The sequence below is a fragment of the Pongo abelii genome, chromosome 13 (assembly GCF_028885655.2).
Source record: "Pongo abelii isolate AG06213 chromosome 13, NHGRI_mPonAbe1-v2.0_pri, whole genome shotgun sequence".
Classification (NCBI taxonomy): domain Eukaryota; kingdom Metazoa; phylum Chordata; class Mammalia; order Primates; family Hominidae; genus Pongo; species Pongo abelii.
In genome coordinates, this window is record NC_071998.2 from 30,839,728 (window position 1) to 30,865,136 (window position 25,409).

General features: G+C 39.5%; 1 protein-coding gene across 3 annotated transcripts in view; it reads right to left on the reverse strand.

The window, feature by feature from the left end:
* The window catches only part of TEK (TEK receptor tyrosine kinase), a 137,524-nt gene that overhangs the window by 39,900 nt on the left and 72,215 nt on the right, over nucleotides 1–25,409 (reverse strand). For all 3 annotated transcript variants that reach the window (XM_063713914.1, XM_024251798.2, NM_001133775.1), the window contains 8 exon segments: nucleotides 21,115–21,225; nucleotides 20,094–20,246; nucleotides 16,986–17,117; nucleotides 16,371–16,511; nucleotides 10,395–10,523; nucleotides 7,157–7,308; nucleotides 5,128–5,272; nucleotides 59–220 (listed from right to left, as the gene is read on the reverse strand). In XM_063713914.1, coding sequence (XP_063569984.1) covers nucleotides 59–220; nucleotides 5,128–5,272; nucleotides 7,157–7,308; nucleotides 10,395–10,523; nucleotides 16,371–16,511; nucleotides 16,986–17,117; nucleotides 20,094–20,246; nucleotides 21,115–21,225 — 1,125 coding nt within the window.

Sequence of the window (25,409 nt, forward strand, 5' to 3'; positions counted from 1 at the left end):
AAAAATAATTCTCCTGGTGCCACATCCCCAGCTGGCGTCTATCCTGTCCAAAGCTTACCTTGAATATGTTGCCAAGCCTCATAGTGATTAACGGGTTTGTATAGAAGCTTCTTGGATTTGATTGGTCCATCCCCAAAGTAAGGCTCAGAGCTGATGTTGATGACAGCGAAGTTATGTCCAGTGTCAATGACGTTTGGGGCATTCAGGGGCTTTGGAAGAACTAAATACAATTTCAGAAGGCAGATTAGTCCTTCGGCTTTGAGGTTTTGTGATTGTTCTTAGGTAGAGGTAGAAGATGTGTTTTACATGTCCAACAAAGTCCTCTTAAAATTTTCTGCTCAGACTCAGTGAGATCACCTGCTCTCTAAGCTCTCTGCTTTGCTTTTGCTTCCCCAACCCATTATCCTCAAAGTGCTTCCTTAAAATAAATGTGCCCCTTTGCTCAAGACCCTTCAGTGGATTCTCATCACATGTAGGATAAAACCAAAAATTCATACCATGACCAGCCAGGCCTTGAGCGATTAAGCCCCTGCCCACTCTCCAGCCTCCTCTTCCCCTCACCTAGTACCCTCCAGTCCCACTGACCTTTCACTTCATCCAACTAACAAAGCACGAACCTCCTTTCTTTAGACTGATTGCTGATGTCTCTCTCCTGCAAGGAATGCTCCACCTCCCATTATTCTCCCAGTTAATTCTTAGCTCTTATGTGAATATTTCACAGGCGGCTATCGTAGAAACTGAATTAAGGTATTGTATACTTTCACAGAACCTCTACTTTTCCTTCATCGTGATTTTTAGGGTTTATTACTCTTTGTAGTATGATTATTTGATTATTTGATTATTTGATATTGGTCTTTCTTCTAGATCATAACTCATTCTCTCTCTCTCTATATATATATATATCTCTCTCTTTCAGCCAAACAACACAAATTTATTATAGTTCTAGAAGTCAGAAGTCAGACATGGGTCTCACTGTGCTAAAATTAAGGCATTAGCCAGGCTGTGTTCCTTTCTGGAGGCTTAGGAGATAATCTGTTTCCTTGTTCTTTCTAGCTTCGAGAGACCGCCTACATTCCTTGGCTCAAGGCTCCTTCCTATCCCTTCAAAGTCCACAACATCAGGCCTCTCTGATCCTTCTTTGACCACCACATCTCTGACTATTGTCAGGAAAGTTTCTCTACTCTTAATGACTCAAAGGATTGGAGTGGGTCCACTCAGATAATCTAAAACAATCTCCCCATCTCAAAGACCACGTATTCTCAATGGGGATGACAGCGCCCCACAAACAATGAAAATTGGTTCTTGGAGGATGCAAAAATTTTAGATATTACAATGGGTTGCAGCCCGCCAAAGAGGCATAGTACATAAAGAGATAGAAAGTACATCTGTGATAATAAAATTTTATGGTGATGAGGGAGAGTTCTGGAATACAATTTCTAAAAGAGCTCCTTAGTGGGATAATAATAAAAAGGTTGTGAAACACCACACTACACTCTAAATTCCATTAGGGCAAAGACTGTGTAGTTTGTTCACCAGCACCGACCAGGTGCTGAATTATTGTTTGTGAAGTGAATTTCCAATGAGCTCTACAGTTCCCTTGGCCCAGCCTTCTTAGAAATGCATAACTCGTTTTGTTTTTCCTCCCCAAGAGTGTGTATTATACAATGCAGAACCTTTCAGATTTCAGAGGAAATTGCAATGTTCAGTAATTTTTCCTTTTCTTTCTGTCTCAATGCTTTGGCTCACCTTCCTTAGACATGACCTTCAAGTCTCTGCTCAAATATCTTCTCAGGAAGGCTTGACTACCCTATTTAAAATTACAGTCACCACTCTAGCCCTGCCCCAGCATTCTCGACCCCCATTTCTGCTTTAATTTTCTCCAAGACACTCAGCATTTTAGTGAACTGTACATTTTACTTATTTATTTGCTCACTGTTTATCTCCCTGTGGGAATGTAAGCTCCATGATGAGTCTTTTCCCCACTGTATTATTCACTGCTCTATTCCCAGTGCCTAGAACAGGGGCTGAAACATAATAGGCCTAAAGTAAATTCTATTGACTAAGTGACGACTTAGGAAGTTGTCCAAGGTCAGGATAATACAGCCAGCAAGAAGCAGTATCCCCTAACTGAAGGAAGATCGTGCCAATATTAAGTTAGATAAGTCTGAGTACACATTTCACTTAGGCTAGAAAGGAGAGCAGTGCTGTAAGTAAATTTGTTCAAGTAATGCTTTCCCTGTATGATAAAATAAGGCCACCTCTTTCTTTAAACCAGCAGATGCACATTTTATTATAGCCATTAATGTCAGTCTGTGATACTTTTACAGGGGCTTAAAAATTGCTACACAGGCTTCCTCTTAGTAATCTACCATTTTATTTTTTGCCTTTGAATCATTTTTACTGAGATGGAACATACATATTGTAAAGCGCAAATATCTTAAGTGTATTTAGCTCAAGGGACTTTACCTATGTGTATACCCATGTAACCACCACTCAGATTAAGATAGAAAATATTCCCAGCCCTCCAGAAGGCACCTGTGTGCCCTTTTCCAGTCAATATCCTCTACCCAGAGGTAGCCTCTATTCTGACTTCTGTGACTGAAGATTAGTATTGCCTGTTCTTTAGCTTTATATAAATGGAATTATAAAGCATGTACTTTCTTTCACTGGTTATCATGTTTGCAAGATTCATCCATACTGTTGCAGAAATTAATTCTTTTTTATTACTGTTTAATACTTCCTCTGCATGATTTTATGGGCTAAATTGTATTCCTCCCAAATCACACGTTAAAGTCTTAACCCCAGTACCTCACGATGTAACCGCATCTGGACATAAGGCCTTTAAAGAAGTAATTAATTTAGAATAAGTTTATTAGGGTGTGCATAATCCAATATGACTGGTGTCCTTATAAGAAGATTAAATTAGGACTCAGGTACAAAGGCAAGACCCTGTACCTGTGTCCTAATTTAATCTCCCTGTGAAGATACAGGGAGACAATGGCCATCTACAAGCCAAGGAGAGAAGCTGCAGAAGAAATAAACTCTGTTGATGCCTTGGTCTTGGACTTGTAGCCTCCAGAATTATGAGAAAATAAATTCCTGTTGCTTAAGCCACTCAGCCTGTAGTATTTTGTTATGGCACCCTAGCAAACTAATACATATGAATATAGTACAATTTGTGATTTGTGTATCCTTTCTAACGTTGATGGACATTTGAGTTAATTTCAGTTTGGGGCTACTATGAATACAACTGCTCTGAACATTCTTGAAGATGTCTTTTTTGAACATAATACAGCCATTCTTTTGAGCATATACCTAGGGGTGGAACTGCTGGTTCACAGGTTAAGTAAATGTTTAGGTTTAGTACAAGCTGCCAGTTTTCCAAAGTGACTGTACCAATCTGTACACTGGTGTTAAAGCCTAGTATCTGTTTTTGTAAATACTATAATAAAAGATGCTGATTAAATTGATTAAATTCCCTAATGGCTATTTACATTTTATGGCTGCCAGTCAATGTGACAGCAAAGAGACAGCAGTGACTTAGGACTGGAGACGCTTCTACACATTGATGTTGTGTGCTGTGTCTTTCACTACAAACTAAAAACTAGACCCAGTGACTCTTCTGTGTATTCACCACATGGTTTGTTTTGGACGTATGTCTATGGGTAGCAAACATTTCCAGGAGCTTAAAAGTAGGGTAATTTTTCTTGTCTGCATATCATTTCCTTTCTTCCAAGAACATGCGAGATGCAAGAAATTATTTTGATCATGTGAATGTTCTACCAAATAAAACAGATTTGGGCTCTTTCCTATAACCAAAAGTAATAATAAGAAGGAGGATTCTGAGGTGGTTCATATGGATTCTCAGGGCACAGAATCCAAATCTATGGGGTTGCATTTACGCTACTGTTGTTATTGGCCTTTAAAAAACAGATTATGTTCCGAGTATTTACAGCATTTCATTTATAGAAGTTACCTCTGGGATCTCTCAAGAGATTACTAATGAAGTAACGAAAGGGGGCCAAATACAAATCAACTTTGGTCACCTCACAGTCTCCTCCTCTGTAACACAAGAGACTCAGAAAGCAAAATGGTCCAGAAGAGACAGTGCTGGGTTTGGAGTCAGGAGATCCAGGTTTAATACTAAGATTTGTGCTTACAATCTGTGCTACTGTATAAAGTTGACCCTTTGTATCTGTGGGTTCACATCTGTGGGTCAACCAACTGTGGATCAAAAATATTCAGAAAACAAATTGTGTCTGAACATGTACAGACTTTTTGTCATTATTCTCTAAACAATACAGGATAGCAACTATTTACAGAGCATTTACAATGTATCAGAAATTACAAGTAATCTTAGCCTAGTATCTTTCCTAGAATATATGCCAGAGAGCTGTTAGGTATTCTTGTCTAAACAGGTGATTAAGTAACTTGCGGATTTAAAATTCCTTGCTGTAGCTATGTACACCAGCCAAGTTAACGTGGACTTACCTCCATTTTAGTTCTTCCACTCAAGCCACAAATCTACACACAAACACTCGGATTAATTTGAATTTTGAAATACTAATTTATAGCAGGAAAAATGCCCACAGCCCTAAATGTCAAAAGACATTCATGTTAATTACATAGCATAGCCTGGGCTTCTTATTAAGTGAGTAATCCTCAAAATAGGGATTCTCCAAATAATTCTCCACAATGATGAATAGGAAGTCACAACGGCAATGCTAACCTTCTTGTGAAATATAATCACTACCAGATATGTTGTGCCAGACACAACTCCAAGTATTGTATGTGTTTAACAAGGCTTCACAATAACCCTAAGAGGTACCTAAATTATGCTTCATTTACAAATAGAGAGACACTCAAAAAGGTAACTTCATTTGGTCAAGGCCACCCACAAGATTATGAGCTGTTAGGGACAAAATCAAACCTGGGGCTGTGTGACTCCACAGTTCATACTCTTAATTTCTTCACTCTAGTTTCATGCATATAATTTTTTAAAGGCTTAGTATCCTGGAAATTACCCCAAAGGTATTTTAGTGGTCACATACATTTCTGTCTAGAAGCAGCAATACAAAAACATAGTACATCAAGGACACAATCCCTTTTTCTGGAAAATGACCTTACCTTTAACAGAAATGTTGAAGGGCTTTTCCACCATCCCAGCCACTGTGTTCACACTGCAGACCCAAACTCCTGAGTCAGGGGGGAGGATCCGGTGGATGGTGAATATGGCTACTGAGAAATGATCCGTATGGTTAAAGTCTTTTGGCTGAAAAGGTCAAATACAAAAAAATAAAAACTTCTAGGGAGGCATAAACACAAAGGTCCATAACATTGACCCCATCTCATTGTTTAATAAGAAGTTTCCTAGGAGAGATCAAGAAGTTAAATGTAATGCTAATATAATTATTGGCTTATTTCCAAAGCTATTGTAGTAGCCCTGAAAGTTTATTTTGGATTGATGCCCTGTCAGATCCTGCCGTTGTATTTGTGTGTTTAGGAGTACGGGGTAAACACTTACAAGCAAGACACCTGAAGCATGATTTCTTTTAAACTACTCCTCGTAAGATTTGTTCCTTTCCTATCTAACACAGAGACGGCTGCGTGGGAGGACAAGGTGACTTCCTAAGTGTTTGAGAGGCTGTCGAGTGTGGAGTACTGGAAAAATCCAGGGTTCTGAAGATAGATGGACCTCTGCCATTTATTTTTTGAGAGACAACAAAGTCTTGTTCCGTGGCTCAGGCTGGAGTGCAGTTGAGTGATCATAGTTCACTGCAGCCTCAAACTCCTGGCCTTAAGTGATCCCCCCACCTCACCCAAGTAGCTGGGACTACAGGTATATGCCACCATGTCCAGCTAATTCTTTTTTTTATTTTTTAAGAGATGGGGTCTTCCTATGTTGCCCAGGCTGGTCTCAAATTTCTGGTCTAAAGTGATCCTCCCACCTCAGGCTTCCAAAGCACTGGGATTGCAGGCATGAGTCACCATATCTGGCCTCTTTGCCATTTTTGACCAATTCCTTAGTTACTTAACTTCACCTAGCCAGTTCCCACTTCCGCAAAAAAAAAAAAAAAAAGAGAGAGAGACTGGGCAATGTTAAGTAAGAAGTTACATATAGTTATGGTCAACCTTACTAAATAGTAGCCATTACTTTCATTAACTCATGAAAAAGCCAACAAGATTTTGGAAGCCATCAGTTGGCTTCTTCTACCTGATGGTTTGTTTGAATGGAATCAAGGACATTGAAACGTGAACCCTAGTAATGGTACATTCTACATATTCTTCCCTCAGAAGGTCACTCATACTTGCCTCTGGTCAAGCTGATTTTGGTCATCTTTAATAGAAAAATAGGATAATAAGTATTTCTAAATTTTTAGATTAAAAAATACATCAATATCCTAAGGATCACTTTCAACACAAGAGAAATTTGGGGTGGCTCCTGTCTCTGCTGCATTTGGTATAGTTGGGAGAGAGAAGGAAAGCATGTTCAAAAAGTAGCTTGATCCTTTTAAACAAAAAAGAACTGCTGTGATATTACCTAACCATGGGTGAGCATCAGCAATGAGGGCAAAGGGAAGAGGTGGGGAGAAACCCAAGGAATGCATTCAGACCTAAGGGATCCCATGGATTGTAGTTTCAGAACTGGGGAACTCTCCTCTTCTATGCTCCCCTAAACTGCTGCTCCAAAGAGCGTAATAGGAGTGGACCGGTCATCAAAACTCCATGTCCTGGTTGCACCTGGTAGCATATAAATCTGCTGATTCATGGGTTGCAACACCACCTTACTCTCCTGATATGAGTAGTTAGAGATATGGGGACACTGTGAGAGCAAAGCTTTGCACAGATTGACACGTACTTCTCCCCATACCAGCTGGACAGTCCTGCAGGATGTGTGCCATCCTTGGCACTCAGCTCTGTCAGTTCCACAGGGGGCATATTCCCAACCTTGCACAGCAGTACTGGCCAACAGAGGAAATCAGTGAGGGTGCAGTGAGTCAGTTCTGCCTCTCCAGGAATAGGGCATTTTATCAAAGCCAACAACACACTAGCCTAGGAGGATAAAAGCACTGAATGGTATCTATCATTTAGTGGGGTGATTACTACACTGAAGCATCTCATGCTTTAAGAAGGGCAGATTAAGAATGGCTCTTACATGGAGCACTGTCCCATCCGGCTTCACCAGGGTCATTTCTTCATTAGTAGGTAGCGGCCAGCCAGAAGCTTTGCAAATGGGATTAAATTTACCACTGTTTACTTCTATATGATCTGGCAAATCCACTATCTTTGGGGTCATCCTTGGTATGCCTGAAGGAAGAAAACAGCACTGTGAAATCTAATATTTAACAGAGCCAGCAGCAGTAGTAATAATAAAAATAGCTACTTTAGTAAGTCATGCACTGGGCAAGAACTTTGCAAATATTTTATTGTTTTGTCATCACATAAGACACCTGTGATGTGGATGATATTGTGGTCTCCCATTTTATGGATGAGGAGACAGAGGCTCACAGCCAAGATTCAGACTCAGATCTTTATAAATCCAGAGTCCACGCTATTCGCCATGAAGCTGTGCTCCTTTCATGGACCAGGGAGGAACAGTCTCAATATTAAAATGATTATCATGGCCATATCTCCCCTAGACTTTGCTGTTCAATCCCCCTCTTTCTTTTTACATGAATGATTACAAAAATACAACAAACAAAAAACTAGCTCTTCCTCCACTCATCAAATAACCCCATGGTATTGCTGTTCAACAGCATTGACCTCAGTTTAGATATGTGAGAGATGTCTCATTCATTGGGAAGTCTGCAAATAGCAGATAACTAAGAGGAAAAAGTGAATAAAGTTGCGCACGAAAGAAGTACATCAAAGAAGTGGAATATAACTTCCCCAAATCAGTATCTACTCAACAGCCAAGTCAAAAATGTTGCTGCCAATATTGAAAGAAGGAAAAATGTCTGTGGTGTCAATAAAGGTAATGGTGTCAGGATTTCTTGCCTAATATCTACATAGTAGAGAATGAATAACCCTGAAATATACCAATTTTATTCTGAACCATAGGGACTCAGGGAACTGTGGATTATTTGTAATTGAATGTGAGACATGTTTGAAAATTGTCCAACACTCAGTAAATAATGTAGGCGATAGAGGTGCCCTCAGAGCAGCAGTAACTACAGACTGTTTCTTATCGGTGGTGGGAAGAGGCGGGGTCAATAATGATATTTTATACTGATATCCTACTTCTCAGGCCTAGAATGAAATGGGTAAAGGTGTGGAGGAGAAGGGAAAGAGGTCTAATACTTACAAGGTTATTCCTTGATATATCTGTAAACTTGGAAAGATTATGGAAAACGTGCCAAATTTTTCAGCCTAAGTAGCTATTTGAATAGGAATTGAAAAACCTGTTTTGACGCCTTTAAAGCATTTCTTTCCTTCATTGTCCCCTTGTATTTTCTGAGGTTGGGTGGGGGTGAAGGTGGATGTGCTGGGCTAAAGTGGAATCTGGGAAGGGAGCTACTCTCTGAAAGCCCTAGTGACACCCTGGTTAACCTGTCTTAGATTCTCCCATCAGAACGCGCTCCTTTTGCAGCATCAGCAGAAGGGAACAGGCAGGAAGGAACAAAGCACAAAATTCAAATCCTTAAACTTGTTAGCTGCCCACGTTCGATACAATCCCCTAGCAGCCCCAGGGCATTTCCTTCCCTTTCTAACCACTCCCTGATTCCTGCCCTGTAGTAAAGTCCAGGCTTGGCAAAAGAAGAAAAAATATAAAGTTTAAGGACTTTGAGAAAACACTTACTGGCATCCCACCCCCACCCCCAATATTTGTTCTGATTTCCAAAAGTAACAGAAAAAAAGGCCATAGCTGTATTATTTTGCGTGTAGATTTCACTGGATATGTATTTATTTCAATGGCATTTATATTTATATGATTGAACAAGCAATACATATTTATTATTTAAGTTTGAAAATACATATGTCTGCTTCTTTTAATTTTAAAAAGTATATTCTAGGACAGTGGATAGCAAACATTTTCTGTAAAGAGAGCAAATATAGTCAGCTTTGCAAGCCATGTTTTCTGCCCTTGTAGTACAAAAGCAGCCACAGACGACATACTATAAATGAATGGAGGTGGCTGTGATTCAAAATTTTTTTCTTTATAATAACAGATGGTGAGAAATAAAAAGGAATGAAGTACTGATACATGCCACAACATAGATAAACCTCAAAAAAGGTGTGGCAAATGAAGCTAGTCACAAATGACGACATATTACACGATCTTGTTTACAGCATATAAAATGTCAAGAACAGGCAATCTACAGAGACAGAAGATATGGTTGACCCTTGAACAACACAGGCTTGAATTGCATGGGTCCACTGACATGTGGATTGTTTTCAATAAATATATTGGAAAATTTTTTGGAGATTTAGGATAATTTGAAAAAACTCACAGACAAACTGTGTAGCCTAGAAATACCAAAAAAATTAACAAAAAGGTATGTCATGAAGGCATAAAATATATATAGATACTAGTCTCTGTGTTAATTGACTATGTTATTGGTAAGGCTTCTCGTCAACAGAAGGCTATTAATAGCTAAGTCTTTGGGGAGTCAAAAGTTATATGTAGATTTTCTACTGTGAGAAGGGTCAGTACCCCTAGTCCCCATGTTGTTTAAGGTCAACTGCAAATTAACGGTTGTCAGAAACTAGGATGATTGGAGAATGCAAGTTTCTGCTAATGGGTACAAGGTTTCTTTTGGTATGATGAATATGTTGTAAAATTAGATTATGGCAATGATTGCACAGCTCTGTAAATATACTAAAAACCACTGAATTTACATTTTAAAAAGTTGAACATTATAATATAAAAAATGTATCTCTATAAAGCTGTTTAAAAAAAGATAGGCTGGATTTAGTCTGTGGGTTAAAGTTTGCTGACTCCTGCTGGAGAGTAATTTCTGAACTAGAATTACATAAAATTTCATTTTGAGTATAATCTTTTCTGTTTTATTATTTCTATTGCTTTAAAAATATCCCCTGTCTAAATCCATCCCAAATTGCTCTTTCTCTGTTACTCATGTCCAGGGAAAAGGTGGGTCCTAGAGAAGGGAGCAGAATAGGTAGGAGAGCTCTCAGCTGGTCAATCATCACTTAAGCTGCTACAAAGAGCACGTGGTTTATGCCTAGTGCAAAGAGAAATAAAGCCTACTATTAGGGTCAGTAGAGCAGAATTAAAATGCTGTGCTTTAGGATTTAGGATAAATTATTCCCAACTTCTGGATGGAAACAAAAGAGGCTTGAGGATCTTAGGATGCCGGCACAAGAATTACACTACCAAAGCTCAGTTCAGACATGCTGAACATGGCCCTGACTACAGTGTTACCTTGCTTTACCTTCTCTCTCACACTGGAGTCCCTGCCATCCTGGAGAGCAGAGACATCCTTGGAAGCGATCACACATCTCCCCGTTGTTGCAGCTGCACCTAAGCTTACAATCTGGCCCATAAAAACCAGGGTGGCATGCTGTAAACAAAGACATCAAAAAACCAGTATTAATCCAGGGGAAGAGAGGAAACTAAGGCTGCAGGTGTTTAGTTTTATTTTTCTCTCTAAGCCATCAACTTTGCTGATTTGTGTAAGGTAGGGGGTAATTTATCTGAATTACCAGGAACTTAAAAAGCTGGGGAGTCATGCCTCCAAAAAAAAGTTGAATGAGCTCCTATCATGCCAACTTTCTTGTAGATACAACTACATTTAGGAAATAACTTCCTGAAAGCACTTAAGAGTGGGATAGGAAGAAAAAAGACCTGGAAGATTCTGGAGGGGAATTGAAATTTGGAAGATGGGAATGATGTGTTTCACAATTTTCAGCTTTTAGCCTAACTGTTAGGTACAGCTGACACCACGTATGGAAGCTAAAACTCCAAAGAAAACCTGCAGTCTACTGGCCTGATGCATCAGAGACAGAGTCAGGAAAACCACAGCCACTGGAGAGAGAGGGAAAACCCAGAAAGAGTCAGAGAAAAGTCCCAGATCTTTGGCTGATCCTTGATCCATGCATGCTCAGTACAGACTCAAAGCAGCCCAGCTAAAGATAAAAGAACTAAACTGAGTTTGACCTGATTCCTAACAGTGAGAGTTTGAGGTTTGAATCCTACCAAGTTAATTGCCTGCTAAAACAAAACAAAATCAACATTCCTGAAAGGAATGTATCATATTCCAGAGTCTCCACAATGTAACATTTTCAATGTTCAAGATACAATCCCAAGAAGAAAGGGATAATTAAGGCCCATTTTTTACGGGAAAAGAAAATAAACAGAGACCAATTGTGATGACTCAGATGTTGGAATAGACAAGAATTTTAAAACAACTATAATAACTATGCTCAGTAAGGTAAAAGAAGATATGTTCATAACAAATGCAACAATGAGAAACTTCAGCAGGGAAACAGAAACTATTTTTAAAAAGCAAAAGGAATTCTAAAACTGAAAAACACAATATTTGAAATCAAATAATCACTGTATGGACTTAGCAACAGAATGGAGATGACAAGAGAGACAGTCAATAAACTTGAAGCAACATCAATAGATAGCCCATCTAAAGAAGAAAAGTAGGGAAAAGGTTGGAAAAAAATGATTATTAATCCTTAGGGACCCATGAGACAAAACATCTAACACACATGTAACTGGAGGTCCAAGAAGGATCAGGAAGAAAGGGTTAGACAAAATATTTGAAGAAATAATGGTTTAAATTATCCCAATTTGTTGAAATTTACACATTCAAAAATTTGTTAAGCCCTTAGCAGAATAAATATAAAGTAAACTATGCATAGGCACATCATGGTTAAACTGCTGAAAACTAAAAATCAAGATAATTTAAAATGTTAGCTTTTTAAGACTGTTTCTTTATAGTAGAATATTTAAGCCATTCAAATTATGTTTTGGTACTTGTAATAAGCTCCTGGGAGGACAGGGTAGAAGCACTGTTTTCCCTTGGAGCTCACTAAACCTTCCAGGACAATTCTTAGAATTTGGTACATGGCAAATGGATTCTGTTAACTGGGTGTCCTTATTTTGGTCAACTGTAACATTATTAGAAGGCTTCTAACCAAAAAATAATGCAAAAGCTTGTCTTTTGGGGCTATGATGATTTGTTTTGATTTTGTATTTTATTCACCCAGCTAAAATGCAGTCTTTATTTTTAGTATCAATCACAACTAAGTTATCTACAAATTCAATACAATCACTATCAAAATTGCAATGGTATTTTTCACAGAAACAGAAAAAACAATTCTAAAATTTATATTGAACCACAGAAGGCCTAGAATAGCCAAAGCAATATTGAGCAAGAACAAAGCTAGAGACATCACATTACCTGATTTCAAAATATATTACAAAGCTATAGTAATAAAAACAGTATGGTACTGGCATAAAAACAGACATATAGACCAATGGAACTGAATTGACAGCCCAGAAATAAATTTACACATTTACAGTTAACAGATTCAACAAAAGTATGAAGAACACACAACAGGGAAAGGATAATCTCTTCAATAAATGGTCCTGGGAAAACTAGATAACCACAAGCAGAAGAATAAAATTAGAACCTCATCTCATCATATTCAAAACTCAAAACAAAATTGACTAAAGACACAACATAAGACCTGAAATTGTAAAACTACTAGAAGAAAACAGAGAGGAAAAGCTTCTTGATACTGATCTGGGCAATGATTTTTTTGGATATGACCTCAAAAGCACAGACAACAAAAGCACAAATAGACAAATGTGATTGCATCAAACTAACAAGCTTCTGCACAGCAAAGGAAACAATCAACAGAGTGAAGAAACAATGTATGGAACAAGAGAATGTATTTCCAAAGTATACACCTGATAAGAGGTTAACATCCAGAATATATAAGGAACTCAAACCACTTAATAGCAAGAAAACAACCTGATTAAAAAATGGACAAAGGACCTGAATAGACATCTTTTTTTTTTTTTTTTTTTTTTTTTTTTGAGATGGAGTTTCACTCTTGTTGTCCAGGCTGGAATGCAATGGCATGACCTCAGCTCACCGCAACCTCCACCTCCCAGGTTCAAGCGATTCTCCTGCCTCAGCCTCCCGAGTAGCTGGGATTAAAGGCATGCACCACCACACCCGGCTGATTTTGTATTTTTAGTAGAGATGGGGTTTCTCATTGTTGGTCAGGCTGGTCTCGAACTCCCAACCTCAGGTGATCCACCCACCTTGGCCTCCCAAAGTGCTGGGATTACAGGCGTGAGCCACCGTGCCCAGCCGACATCTCTTAAAAGACGACATACAAATGGCCAACAGGTCTATGAAAAATACTCAACCTCACTGATCATCAGGGAAATGAAAATCAAAATCACAATGAGATATCACATCACACCTGCTAGAATGGCAAGGATGTAGATAATAGGGAACCCCTGTATGGTGTTGGTGGGAATGTAAATTGGTACAGTCATTATGGAAAACAATATGGAAGTTCTTCAAAACACTCAAAATAGAACTGCCATATGATCCAGCAATCCCATTTCTGGTATATATCCAAGAGAAATGAAATCACTATCTCAAAGAGACATCTGTATTCTCATGTCCATTGCAGCATTGCTTACAGTAGCCAAAATATGGACTTGACCAAGTGTCCATCCAAGGATGAATGGATAAAGAAAATGTGGTGTGTACACATATATAATGGCATATTATTCAGCCTTTGAAAAGAAGGAAATCCTGTCATTTGCAACAACACGGATGAAGCTGGAGGGCACCGTGCTAAGTGAAATAAGCCAGGCATTTAAAGACCAATACTGTAAGATCTCTTCTATAAGTGGAATCTAAAAAAGTCAAACGTATAGAAGCAGAGTAGCATAGTGGTTCCCAGGGACTACAGGGTGGAGGAAATGTGGAGATGTTGGTCAAAGGGCAAAAACTTTTAATTACACAGTAGGATAAGTAAGTTCTGGAGTTCTAATATACAGTGTGGTGGCTAAACAATATTACTGTATTGTATACTTGAAATTTGCTGAGCGATTTTAAATGCTCTCACCACACCCACACACAGAGATAACTGTGTGAGGTGATGGATATGTTAATTAGCTTAACAGTGGTAATCATTTCACAATGTATACATATATCAAAATATCACATTTTGCACCTTAACTACATACAATTTTTATTTAGCAAGTAGACCTTGATAAAGCTGGAAAAAACTTAATCACAACTTCTTACTCAAAGCAGATGGTAGAAAGGTTGAGAACTATTAATAAGCATAAAGGAAATCTGACTACTGAAATCAAGTTTCTGTTGGGATGGCAGAGGACCTTAAAATATCATGAAGCCTTGATTTTTTGTTTCTAGAATACACTGGAACTTTCTTCCTGGCAAAGGGTTCTGAATGACTTTGAATTATCATGTGTTTGCACAGTGGAATTCCCCTGTTCTCTTTATTGTCCCCACTATTTGCTTCAAAAATTTCTATTATTGCTTATTTCCTCAGATAGAAACCAGCCCTGATACATAAAACTTGCCAATGTACAATCTATTGTTGACTATTCTAAATCCTGGACTATTAAAGGAGACCATGTCCTTAAGTAGTTACTGTTAGAAATGTCTCCTTGCTTTCCTACTGCTTTTTGGATGGATTGAACAGGATAGTAATTGTTGAAAGGAGTCTGGAAGAATATTAGAACAGTTCTATTCATAAAATCTTGATGATTTCTTGAGCCAGGAATGGGCTGAGATGAGTTCATGAAATGTACTCTTATAAACCTGGGCCCAGAGACACATTCACTGTGAAGCTGATGAAGTTTATGTTCTAGAGACTGCCTGCATGCACCCCTTCCTGGGTCCTAGCAAAGTGTTCATAGTTTGCTAACATTTTAATTTTTTTTAAAAAAAAGAGGGATCTGCCCCCTGCCTGGAGTCACCTTTTACCTTAAGATGCACACTTCAAAAGCCAGATGAGATTTCTCCACTGCTGTCGCTCACTGCATGTTCCAGGGGGGCAGACATAGCATTTAGAGGGAACTGAATGAGGTATTGCAGGTGGCTGAAGCTTACTTTTGTGTAACTCTCCTCTTTGTGCTCCTCCTCCAAGCCCCTGGAGCTATGCTGTCCAGTACAGTTAGCCACATGTGGCTATGGAACCCTTAAAATATAGCTAGTCCAAATTGAAATTTCAAAGACTTACTATGAAAAAGGGAGTGTAAAATATCTCATTAATACTTTTTTCTATTGATTACATGTTGAACTGATAATATTTTTAACATATTGGGTTAATAGATCAAAATTATTTCACCTATTTCTCCTCACCTTTTTAATGTGGACACTGGAAAATTTTAAATTCTGTATGTGGATGGCTTATATTTCTACTGAACTGCTCTGCCCTGGAGCATTGTTATCAAGTTTCTGGGACCCCATCGTAGCTACCTTTAGTGCCGGATATGGGAAAAGCTGACTGTGAGATAAACACTGAAAAGCCTTTGAGCTCTGGCTAATTCACAGTATTAATATACATTAGGGAGGTTCTGTCACATTTGTCTGCATGTTCACGTTGAGCTACTGTGCGACAGTAGATGTGAAACGCATACTGAAAAGTGGATGTCAGATGCACTCCACACAGAGCCTGGTCAAACGGGAAAGCTTATTTTAGAAAGGGCGGAGGGACTCTGAGTAGATGATATTAGTACTACCTGCATAAGGTCCACGGCAGGTAAGATTTTAACTTCTTCAATTTTTGAGCCCCAAATCCTGTCTGGATCTGACATAAAAGCTCTGAGTTTGATTTTTTTTTTTTTTTTTTTTTTAATGAGGTCTCACTCTGTTGCCCAGGCTGGAGTGCAGTGGTGCAATCATAGCTCACTGCAGCTTCAAACTCCTGGGCTCAAGGGATCCTCCTGCCTCAGCCTCCTGAATAACTGGGACAACAGGCATGTGCTACCATGCCTGGCTAAAGCTGTGATTTTATGATTCACTGAAAAAAAAACAAAATAAGTCTTCTATGGTCTTCCTACTCAAAGCGTGGTCTGAAAACCAATAACATCGGAACTACTTGGGAGCCTGTTAGAAATGCAGAACCTCGGGCCCCAGTCCATGCCTACCAAATCAGAATCCGTGCTTTAGTAAAGATCCCCAGATGATAGTTATGAGAAGTACTTTCTATGCGGTCTAGATTTTTATTGTGAAAGTATAATTAACATTGGATGTAAGCATCCATGATTCAAATCCTGTCGTCCAGTAGTGGGTAGCTAAGCAGTCCAGGTATATCCTGTCTTGTGATTTACAGCAAACTGGATCTCCTTTATGTACCCGCTAGAACATTTTCTGTCCAAGGGTGTGATTGGTGCATACCTTCATTGCACTGCAGACCCTTCCAGCCTGTGGCACAGGAACACCCATAGGGGTCAGGGAGACAGAACACATAAGACTTGCATCCCTCTTGTCCACTGCACCTTTCTTTACAAGTTCTGCCAAATGTGTGCAGTTCACAAGCTTTGGGAGGAAAAGAAAAGATGATTCAGAATCAAATATGCAACCCCTTGAAATACATAATTCTTTGGATTCATTTCTCCTAGTCTAGTGAATATGGGAAACAGTCAAATCTCAGCTGTGGCATGGTAGGATGAACACACTCTTATGGCCCATTTTACTGATAATGAAACTGCCCCACAGAGCAGACATCAAGGACATCACTCACAATCATGCAGATTTGTGCAGTGCACAAACCTAAGGGGCAGCATTCACATTGTAAACATCACGGATCTGTATATTTATTATAACTTTCCAGTGGTTGGCATTAAAGAACCTTTAGGAAAAGGCACCTTTTTCTAATTCACACACATGTAGCATCTGACCTAACAGAGGCCATTTAGCTTCCATTCCCATCTGTGTCCAGATCTAAAATTCTAGATCCAGCAACGATGGCTTTTTACATCCATAGCTTACTTATCAAGTCTCTTGACTTACCCTTCTCACATGTCCTTCCCATAAACCCAGGAGGGCAAATGCATTCTCCAGTATCTTCATGGCAGACACCATTGTTCATACAAGCAGTACAGAGATGGTTGCATTCAGGTCCCCACTTCTGAGCTTCACATCCTTTTGTTAAGGAAAACAAGGCTGTGGTGAGCAGAGCGCATTCGCTCAACAAATCTTTATTGAGCACCTACTGTGTGTCAGTCATTCAGTGGACAATGGTGAATAAAGATAAAATACAGGCTCTGCTCCCTAAAAGCTAATTGTCTAATATGGGAGACATACATGTAAACAGGAAATCGCGACAGAAACAAAGACAAGGAGTACCTAACTCTGTCTGGTGGATAGAAGAGGGCATAAAGGAAGGCTTCCCAGAGGATATGGTATGCAAGCTGAATCTGCAGGACCAACTAAGTAGCAAAGAAGATAAGGCTGGAGAGTGTCTTCCAGGCAAAGACAAGGCATGGGAAGACAGCATGGCATGTCCAAGGAGCTGCAGGTATGGTTATAGGCTGGAGCTGAGGTTTTCAAAGTGTGGTCTCTGACCAGTAGCATCCCCATCATCTGGGAATCTGTTAGAAATGCAAACCCCAGACCCCACCCAACCACGACCTACTGAATGAGAAATTCTAGAAGTGGCCTAGTAATCTGTGCACATTGGTGTCAGAAGTGTTGAGTTCAGTGAGAGCAAAGATTAGGAAAAACACTTTGGTTTTCCTATCTCAAACAACTATATATCAACGTGCATAGGTATGTCTGACCTTCCTAGAAGATGTAACCCATTTACCCTCTGAGTACACCTAGTACATGGTGTTATATCAGACTCCAGAGAAACTAGCTAAATGAAATAAAGGCAAATTGCTTCCTTGACATTCAGACTCTCCTAAGTAGTGGAATAAAAGGGGATATCACTTGCTTCTCTCAAGTCCACAGAAACTTCATGTAAAGGTAGCTGTGAGGCAAGCTACTAGAAGCTGAATATTGCAGTTTTGCTATCATAAATTATATTTTTTAAGATTCATATTACAAAAAGGCTGCTCTGACATTTAATAGAAGTCAAGCACAGTAGTCATCCAGGAGGAAACAGGTCCTGGGTACGTGGAAAGATTCCTCTCGACTCAAGCCCAAATAGTCCTGCCTATAAAACACCTTGCTATATTTTATGTCCATAGAGGTGGCTAAGCATGAAGCATAAACTAGAGGAACCACACTTCTCATACTTCTATTGTCATTTTTCAATATTTATTTAGCTAATTATACACATGCCTACTCTGATTGGGAATGACCCAAAGGACAGGGATTTATCTTATGATCCTGTATTCTCAACACCAACACAATTCTTGGCACTGAGTTATTCATTTTGGTAAATGAATGGGGGAACGTAATGCAAAGCAAATGAATTGGACATGGCAATCATTAGAGGAATGACAGAGAAGCCCAGGCATTTAGACCTGAAGATTTCAATATTTAATATTATGAAAACCTGATATAGCTGGGGAAAATTCAGGGCAAATCATTTTCTTTCTATTTATGAAGTTCCTGTAAAAATTATAGGAAGATGTAATGGTGATACTTATGCCCCCACTTCAGTAGTTATAATGGAGAAAAAAAGTTTTTACTAGTTCTAACTCTTAGATTTTTCAAAACTGAAAATAAAAATCACACATAAGAGTTAAATGACCTGGGAAGTGTGGGACTTACAGGAGGCAATGTTGAAGTAGATGTTAGTCTAACCCAAGAGATCCAACTCATCCCCCTAGAGCAGACACCTTTCAGTGAGACTGCTTTACTCATTGTGATCCCCCTTTTTATATGGATGATTATGCTGTGCAAATGTGAGCTTCTAGAGCCTGTAACTTGTAGTACATGGCTCCACCCTTGTCTATAGCTCACTGGTCTAGGCTGATAGACATCTAATATATGTTAGGCCAATCTGATTATTTATCCTGGAAATTCAAAATTTGGAAGTGAAAGAAACATTGCTGAAGCTGAGACATGGTAAAAGCAGCATCTTAGAGAGAAAGCCCACTCCCCTACCTCCCCACACCCACCACAACTGAGCCTCAGCTCTTCCTTGAAGCTTATCTTTTCTGGAACTTGCTTTATATATATGTATTTTTTTTTTTGAGACAAGGTCTTGCTCTTTCAAGCAGCCTGGCCCACTGCAGCCTGACCTCCCGAGCTTGAACTATCTTCCCACCTCAACCTGTCAAATAGCTAGAACTACAGGCATGCATCACCATGCCTGGCTAATTTTTGTATTTTTTGTAGAGACAGAGTTTTGCCACGTTGCCCAGGCTGGTCTCAAACTCTTGAGCTCAAAGGGCTTCTCAAAGTGCTGAGATTACAGGCATGAGCCACCATACCCGGCCACTTTTCAGCTTTCCCATCAATTTATTAAGAGTCCTTAGTGTCCCCCTGTGGTATGGTTTGGCTGTGTCCCTACCCAAATCTCATCTTGAATTGTAGTTCCCATAATCCCCACGTGTTGTGGGAGGCACCCAGTAGGAGTTAAGAGGTAATTTAATCATGGAGGCAGTTGCCCTCATGCTGTTCACATGATAGTGAGTGAGTTCTCATGAGATTGGATGGTTTTATATGGTGCTCCCCCCTCTCCTTCGCTCTCATTCTTCTCTCTCCTGCCGCCATGTGAAGAAGGATGTGTTTGCTTCCTCTTTTGCCATGACTGTAAGTTTCCTGATGTCTCCCCAGCCATATTGAACTGTGAGTCAATTAAACCTCTTCCCTTAATAAATTACCCAGTCTCAGGTATGTCTTAATAAAGAGCATGTGAAATTAGAAATGATTTGCTCTGAGAAAAGAAAATGATTTGCCCTGAATTTTCCCCAGCTATATCAAGTATTTGTAATATTAAATATTTAAGTCTTCAGGTCTAAATACCTGGGTTTCTCCTTCATTCCTCTAATGATTGCTATCTCTTATTCATTTGCTTTGCAGCATAAGAACAGACTAATACAACCTCCAACCAATCCCTGGTTTTTGCTTAAGAAGCCATGGTTAGTTTCTGTTATTTGCAACTAAAAATCCTAACAACCTAACAACTACACCATCACAAATGGTGGCCTCTCCATCACTTACTCCGGACTATCAGCCTGGTGAAGGCCGAGGTGAAGAGGTTTCCTCCTATATACCTGGCCGAGTACACTCCAGCATCCTGGGGCTGAGCATGAGGCAGGTGTACTTCTAGAATATCCGGTACTTCATGCCGGGGCACTGAATGGATGAAGGAACCTAGTAAGAGAGAAGAGTGAAGAACCATAGGTCACACTGAAACATACCTGCTTCCTTGTCTGGTTTCTCCACTTAATCAGCCTTCCCTGACATGGTCAAGAAAATGTGCTCTCACATATTGGATGTGGGAGAAGAATGAAAATGCTGAACTATTCAATACTCTCTCAATAGTCAAGAAAGTCATAGTGATAGAACAGATAGGTTGGTCTGTGGGATCTACCACCAAACACATGAAGATGGGGGTGGTCTAAGTTCTTACATTCTACAGGGAGAGGTGAACATAGTTGGCAGGCAGTTAGGTGAAAAATGATAGGTAACCCTGTCAACTAACCAATTAACTGGGAGATATCTATAATTGCTACCCAATCTGGAAGTCCTATCCACTCACAGACTTCAGAATGATCCCCATCAATATTCCAGCTGGATCAGGCAACTGACACTGGGTGATACCAAACCATAGCTAGGACCTAGACACATTGGGATTACACAGCTGGACTGCCAGAACTGCTAACAACTGGCTTCCCATGTTTACTGTGGTAATTTCCTAAACCTTGCAATCAACAATGTCACAATCAAAGAAACTCACATTTTATATTGCTGAAGTTGGGATCTCACATTATGATGGGGTTTTACTGTATGTACATACACCATGTACATTCGTATATATGAATTCCACTTTAATATCCTTAAGTAACCAAATATGTCACCTAAGAGGGCTTCTATCATACACAGAATTTGAAAGCTTGCATCATAGCAGCTTTACTTCAAACATCTGCCCACAAGACCACAATAGGAAAATGATCCAATATGTTGTATGTTATCTGATATCTCACATCATACTGGAGAAAGCAATGAAACACATACTTACCATTTTTGTAAATCACTGCATCTTCTTCTTTAATCAATACCTTTTTGAAAGATATGTTCACATTATCTCCCTTGTCCACAGTCATAGTTAAAGTAGCTGGTAGGAAGGAAGCTTTTAAAAGAGAGAAAACAAATACCAAAAATGGGGTCACACATTTTCTCCAGGAGCAATTGACCTTTGAGACTCAGAAAATGAGGGCTGGCACTTGCTAGGTGTCAGATGGTTTTTGTAATGTGAAAAACAGTGGTGGCTAATGCGTTTTAACCTTTCTTAACATTATGTACCTTTTTAAGAATCTGATGAAAGGGATGGTCACTTCCTTTATATGAGTGTAAATATATACAAACAATATGCCTATACACGATTTTTCTATTCAGTGGTTGGGGAAATGAGGACTTTATGTTGGTTAGTTCAGAATGAATATCCCTTATCTGAAATACTTAGGGCCAGGAGTGTTTCAGATTTTATTTTTCCATTTTGAAATATTTGCATTATGCCAGCTAAGGATCCCAAATCAGAAAATCTGAAATCCAAAATGCTCCAATGAACATTTCCTTTGAACATCAAATTGGCGCTCAAATATTTTTGGATCTTGGAGCATTTCAGATTTCAGATTTTTGGATTTGGCATACTTAACCTGTACCTATTATCAAACTAAGTCCTGATACTAACATTAAATTATATTAACTACGAATCTGCCATCCTTCTCCAATCCCAACCAAGTTTTCTTAAAGTGGAAAAAAAAATATGAATGAAATCTGAGTTTCCCCAAAGTGAAAGAGAAAAAAAAACACTTACCAAATGGCTTTTCCCCAGTCCTTTTGTGTTGCTGTTGTTCCAAATAATTCTAATTGCTTTAGAATGCCCCATGCATTTCTCAAATAAAATGAGCAAAATGCTGGACTTACTACTTATGGTGTAAATATTGGAAGATTGAAGAATAAAGACAAGGATGGAATCTAATATCTTGCCTTCTACCTTTTAATTATATATGTATGAACTGACATAGTTATGAAACTGGACAGTACTGAGATGTAACTGGGAAAATTATTTTATATTTGACTTATAAAATCATAAGCCAAGGCCAGGCACAGTGGCTCATGCCTGTAATCCCAGCCTTTGGGATGCCAACATAGACAGATCACCCGAGGTCAGGAGTTCAAGACCAGCCTGGCCAACATGGCGAAACTCCATCTCTACTAAAAATACAAAAATTAGCCGGGCATGGTGGGACGTGCCTGTAATTCCAGCTACTCAGGAGGCTGAGGTAGGAGAATTGCTTGAATCCGGGAGGCGGAGGTTGCAGTGAGCCAAGATCATGCCACTGCCCTCCAGCATGGGCAACAGAGCAAGACTCAGTCTCAAAAAAAAAAAAAAAAAAATCATAAGCCAATTGATTGAAAATTTCTGTTACTGTGTCAAGCTTGCCATGCAACACTGACTGATTCCCTTGGCTTATTGGACAAGACGTGTGAATAAAATCTTCTAACTTTCTTCCAGCAACAAGAGTTTCTGAATTCCCTTAACTTATATCATAATCTGTAGAAAGCCAAACTCTGTGAGATAAGAAGGCATTAGCTTTAGGCTTTAAGTTAAGCCAATGTTAACAATATAAGGATCACCACTAAAGGAAGAGAAACAGTCTAACTTTCCTCAACAGGAGGGCAAGAGAGAAGAGAAGGAAACAAAAGACATAAAATGAGAAAAAAAGGACCAGAGAAAATCATGGTGTGGAAAAGACAGGATAAGGTGGCAGACGTTATGCCAAATGTATGTTAAAAGACAGGAGCTCACATCAAATTCAGATCAGAAAATCTTAGATTCTAGAATCTTAATTCTAAAACACACACACACATAAAACTGTGTGCTCTTTTCATGAAGTATACATTCAACATAATGGCACATAAGATTGTGAATAAAGGGATATAAAAATATATAGCAAACTAATACTAAATAAAGCTAGTATTGCAAGATTTATACAGAAAAAATTATTATAAAGCTAAAAATTAGGGATAAAGATGGTCATTATGTAATGATAAAACAGAACCATCTACTAACTGATAAAACCTTGTTAGATTTTATTCACATGTCATGTTCAGGAAGATATTGTAATCCTGAAATTATATATGCATCTAACAACAGAATTTCAAAGCTCATGAAACAAAAAGTGCCAGAATTAAAGAAACTGACAAATCCGTGAATACGGTGGAAACTTTCAGAAATTAATCAAAAAGACTGAAAATTGCTAAGGAAATATTTAGAACATTTTAATAACACTATTAGAGATCTGTTGACTATTCATTAACCCCTTGCTCAGTTATTGAAATACACATTATTTACCAGAACATTGCCTGTTTATCCACAAAGCACATCTCTGTTAATAACAAAATTCTCTGACCAGAATGTACCTAAATTAGAAATTAATAGCAAAATATCCTGTCCCCCGAAAATAAGAATTCCTATAAAGATTCAGACCAGGACCAAGCCTTGGGATCACAAGGATCCTGCTGAGGACCTTGTGATGAACCAGCTGGTTGCCGTGCCCTCATTCTCATCTCATCCGAGGCTTTCAGATGGTGCTTTGAGAAAGACTAATCAAGTGCTGTGTGCGCCACTGGCTGAGACAACTACCCTGTGAGGGCAAAAGATGCCTCTGAACCGTGCTCAGAAGGACCTGCGCTTTAGGTTTGTCTGCTTGCTTTCATCGGCTGTGGGCTGTGCCTGCTGACCCTAGCATGGGTGCCTTGCACAGACTCCCCTGGTGGTCAGGTATGTGAATGCCTTTGGTGGAGATGATGACCTGGGGGCAAACCCAGAGACAGCACGGGGTAGATCATTCCAGCAGTGTGAGTGCTGGAATCAGACACATTCCTGGGCTTGGATCCACCCTCTGCCACCCTTTTTGAAAGCTGCTTCACCTCTGCAAATCTCAGTTTTCTCATGTGTAATTGGAAAGTAATAATACCTACCTTCAAAGGTTGTTAGTAATATTAAGTGATGTAGGCTAAGCCCTGAGGTGCTTAGAAGAGGTCAGTATCCTTCTAATATAAACAGCAACACTGCTGTGCTGACATCTGTGATATGAACATGAGGGACACTTTTCTCCTGACCACTAAAATGAGCCAGTCATAAAGGAGGAGCAGACAGGGGACTGGATGGTGAGGGGGGCTGTCTTTGTGGGGCTTCTGCTCACGTTGCCAAGTGCTTCATTTAGCCCTCCAAATGCATGCAGCTCTTGCTCTCTGTGGCATGCTCCTGGACTCCTATGAGAATTTTTTCTGACCATTTCATGCTGTTGTTCCTGTCTATATGGTTTGTTTATATTTTCTGCTCCTTTGTGTGAGAATTGTTTAGCTGACCGTGGGACTTCTCACTCAGTATTGTGTTCTGAAAGGAACCAAGGTTCCCCAGTAGGCTCAACTCCAAGTAGCTTTCCCTCCACCACTCTGTGGCTCTTTATTATTTAGGACTGTGCTTTTTAAGCTCCTGTTTTCTTAGGGGCATTATCACGCCAGAGTTTCACTGCTGTCCAGAGTTTACCTCTGCATGAATGTCTCTAGGCTGATTGTTCTCTGCTGAGTACTAACGAAGGAAATCCAACATTCGTGTTCTACTTTGGGCTTTCTGATGACACAGGAGCCTGGCTTGTATTCAGTACACATATATTGATGTCATGTGACTTGACTAGACCATTAAAAACAATAAATACCTTTTAATAGCGCCTACTATGGACCAAGTGCTGTTATAAGCACTTTACACAAATTTAATTGTCAACCTGGGGGCGGTGGTTCATGCTTCTAATCCCAAAACTTTGGGAGGCCAAGGTGGGAGGATCTCTTAAGGCCAGGAGTTTGAGAACAGCCTAGGCAACACAGTGAGACCCCCCTCCCTACAAAAAAAAATTAAAAATTAGCCAGGTATGGTAGCACATGCCTGTAGTCCCAGCTGTTCAGGAGGATCACTTGAGCTTAAGAAATCAAAACTGTAGGCCAGGCGTGGTTGCTCATATCTATAATCCCAGCACTTTGTGAGGCCGAGGTGGGCAGATCATGAGGTCAGGAGATCAAGACCATCCTGGCTAACACGGTGAAACCCCATCTCTACTAAAAATATAAAAAATTAACCGGGCGTGGTGGTGGGTGCCGGTAGTCCCAGCTACTCAGGAGGCTTAGGCAGGAGAATGTCGTGAACCCAGGAGGCGGAGCTTGCAGTGAGCTGAGATTGCGGCACTGTACTCCAGCCTCGGTGACAGAGTGAGACTCCATCTCAAAAAAAAAAAAAAGAAATCAAGACTG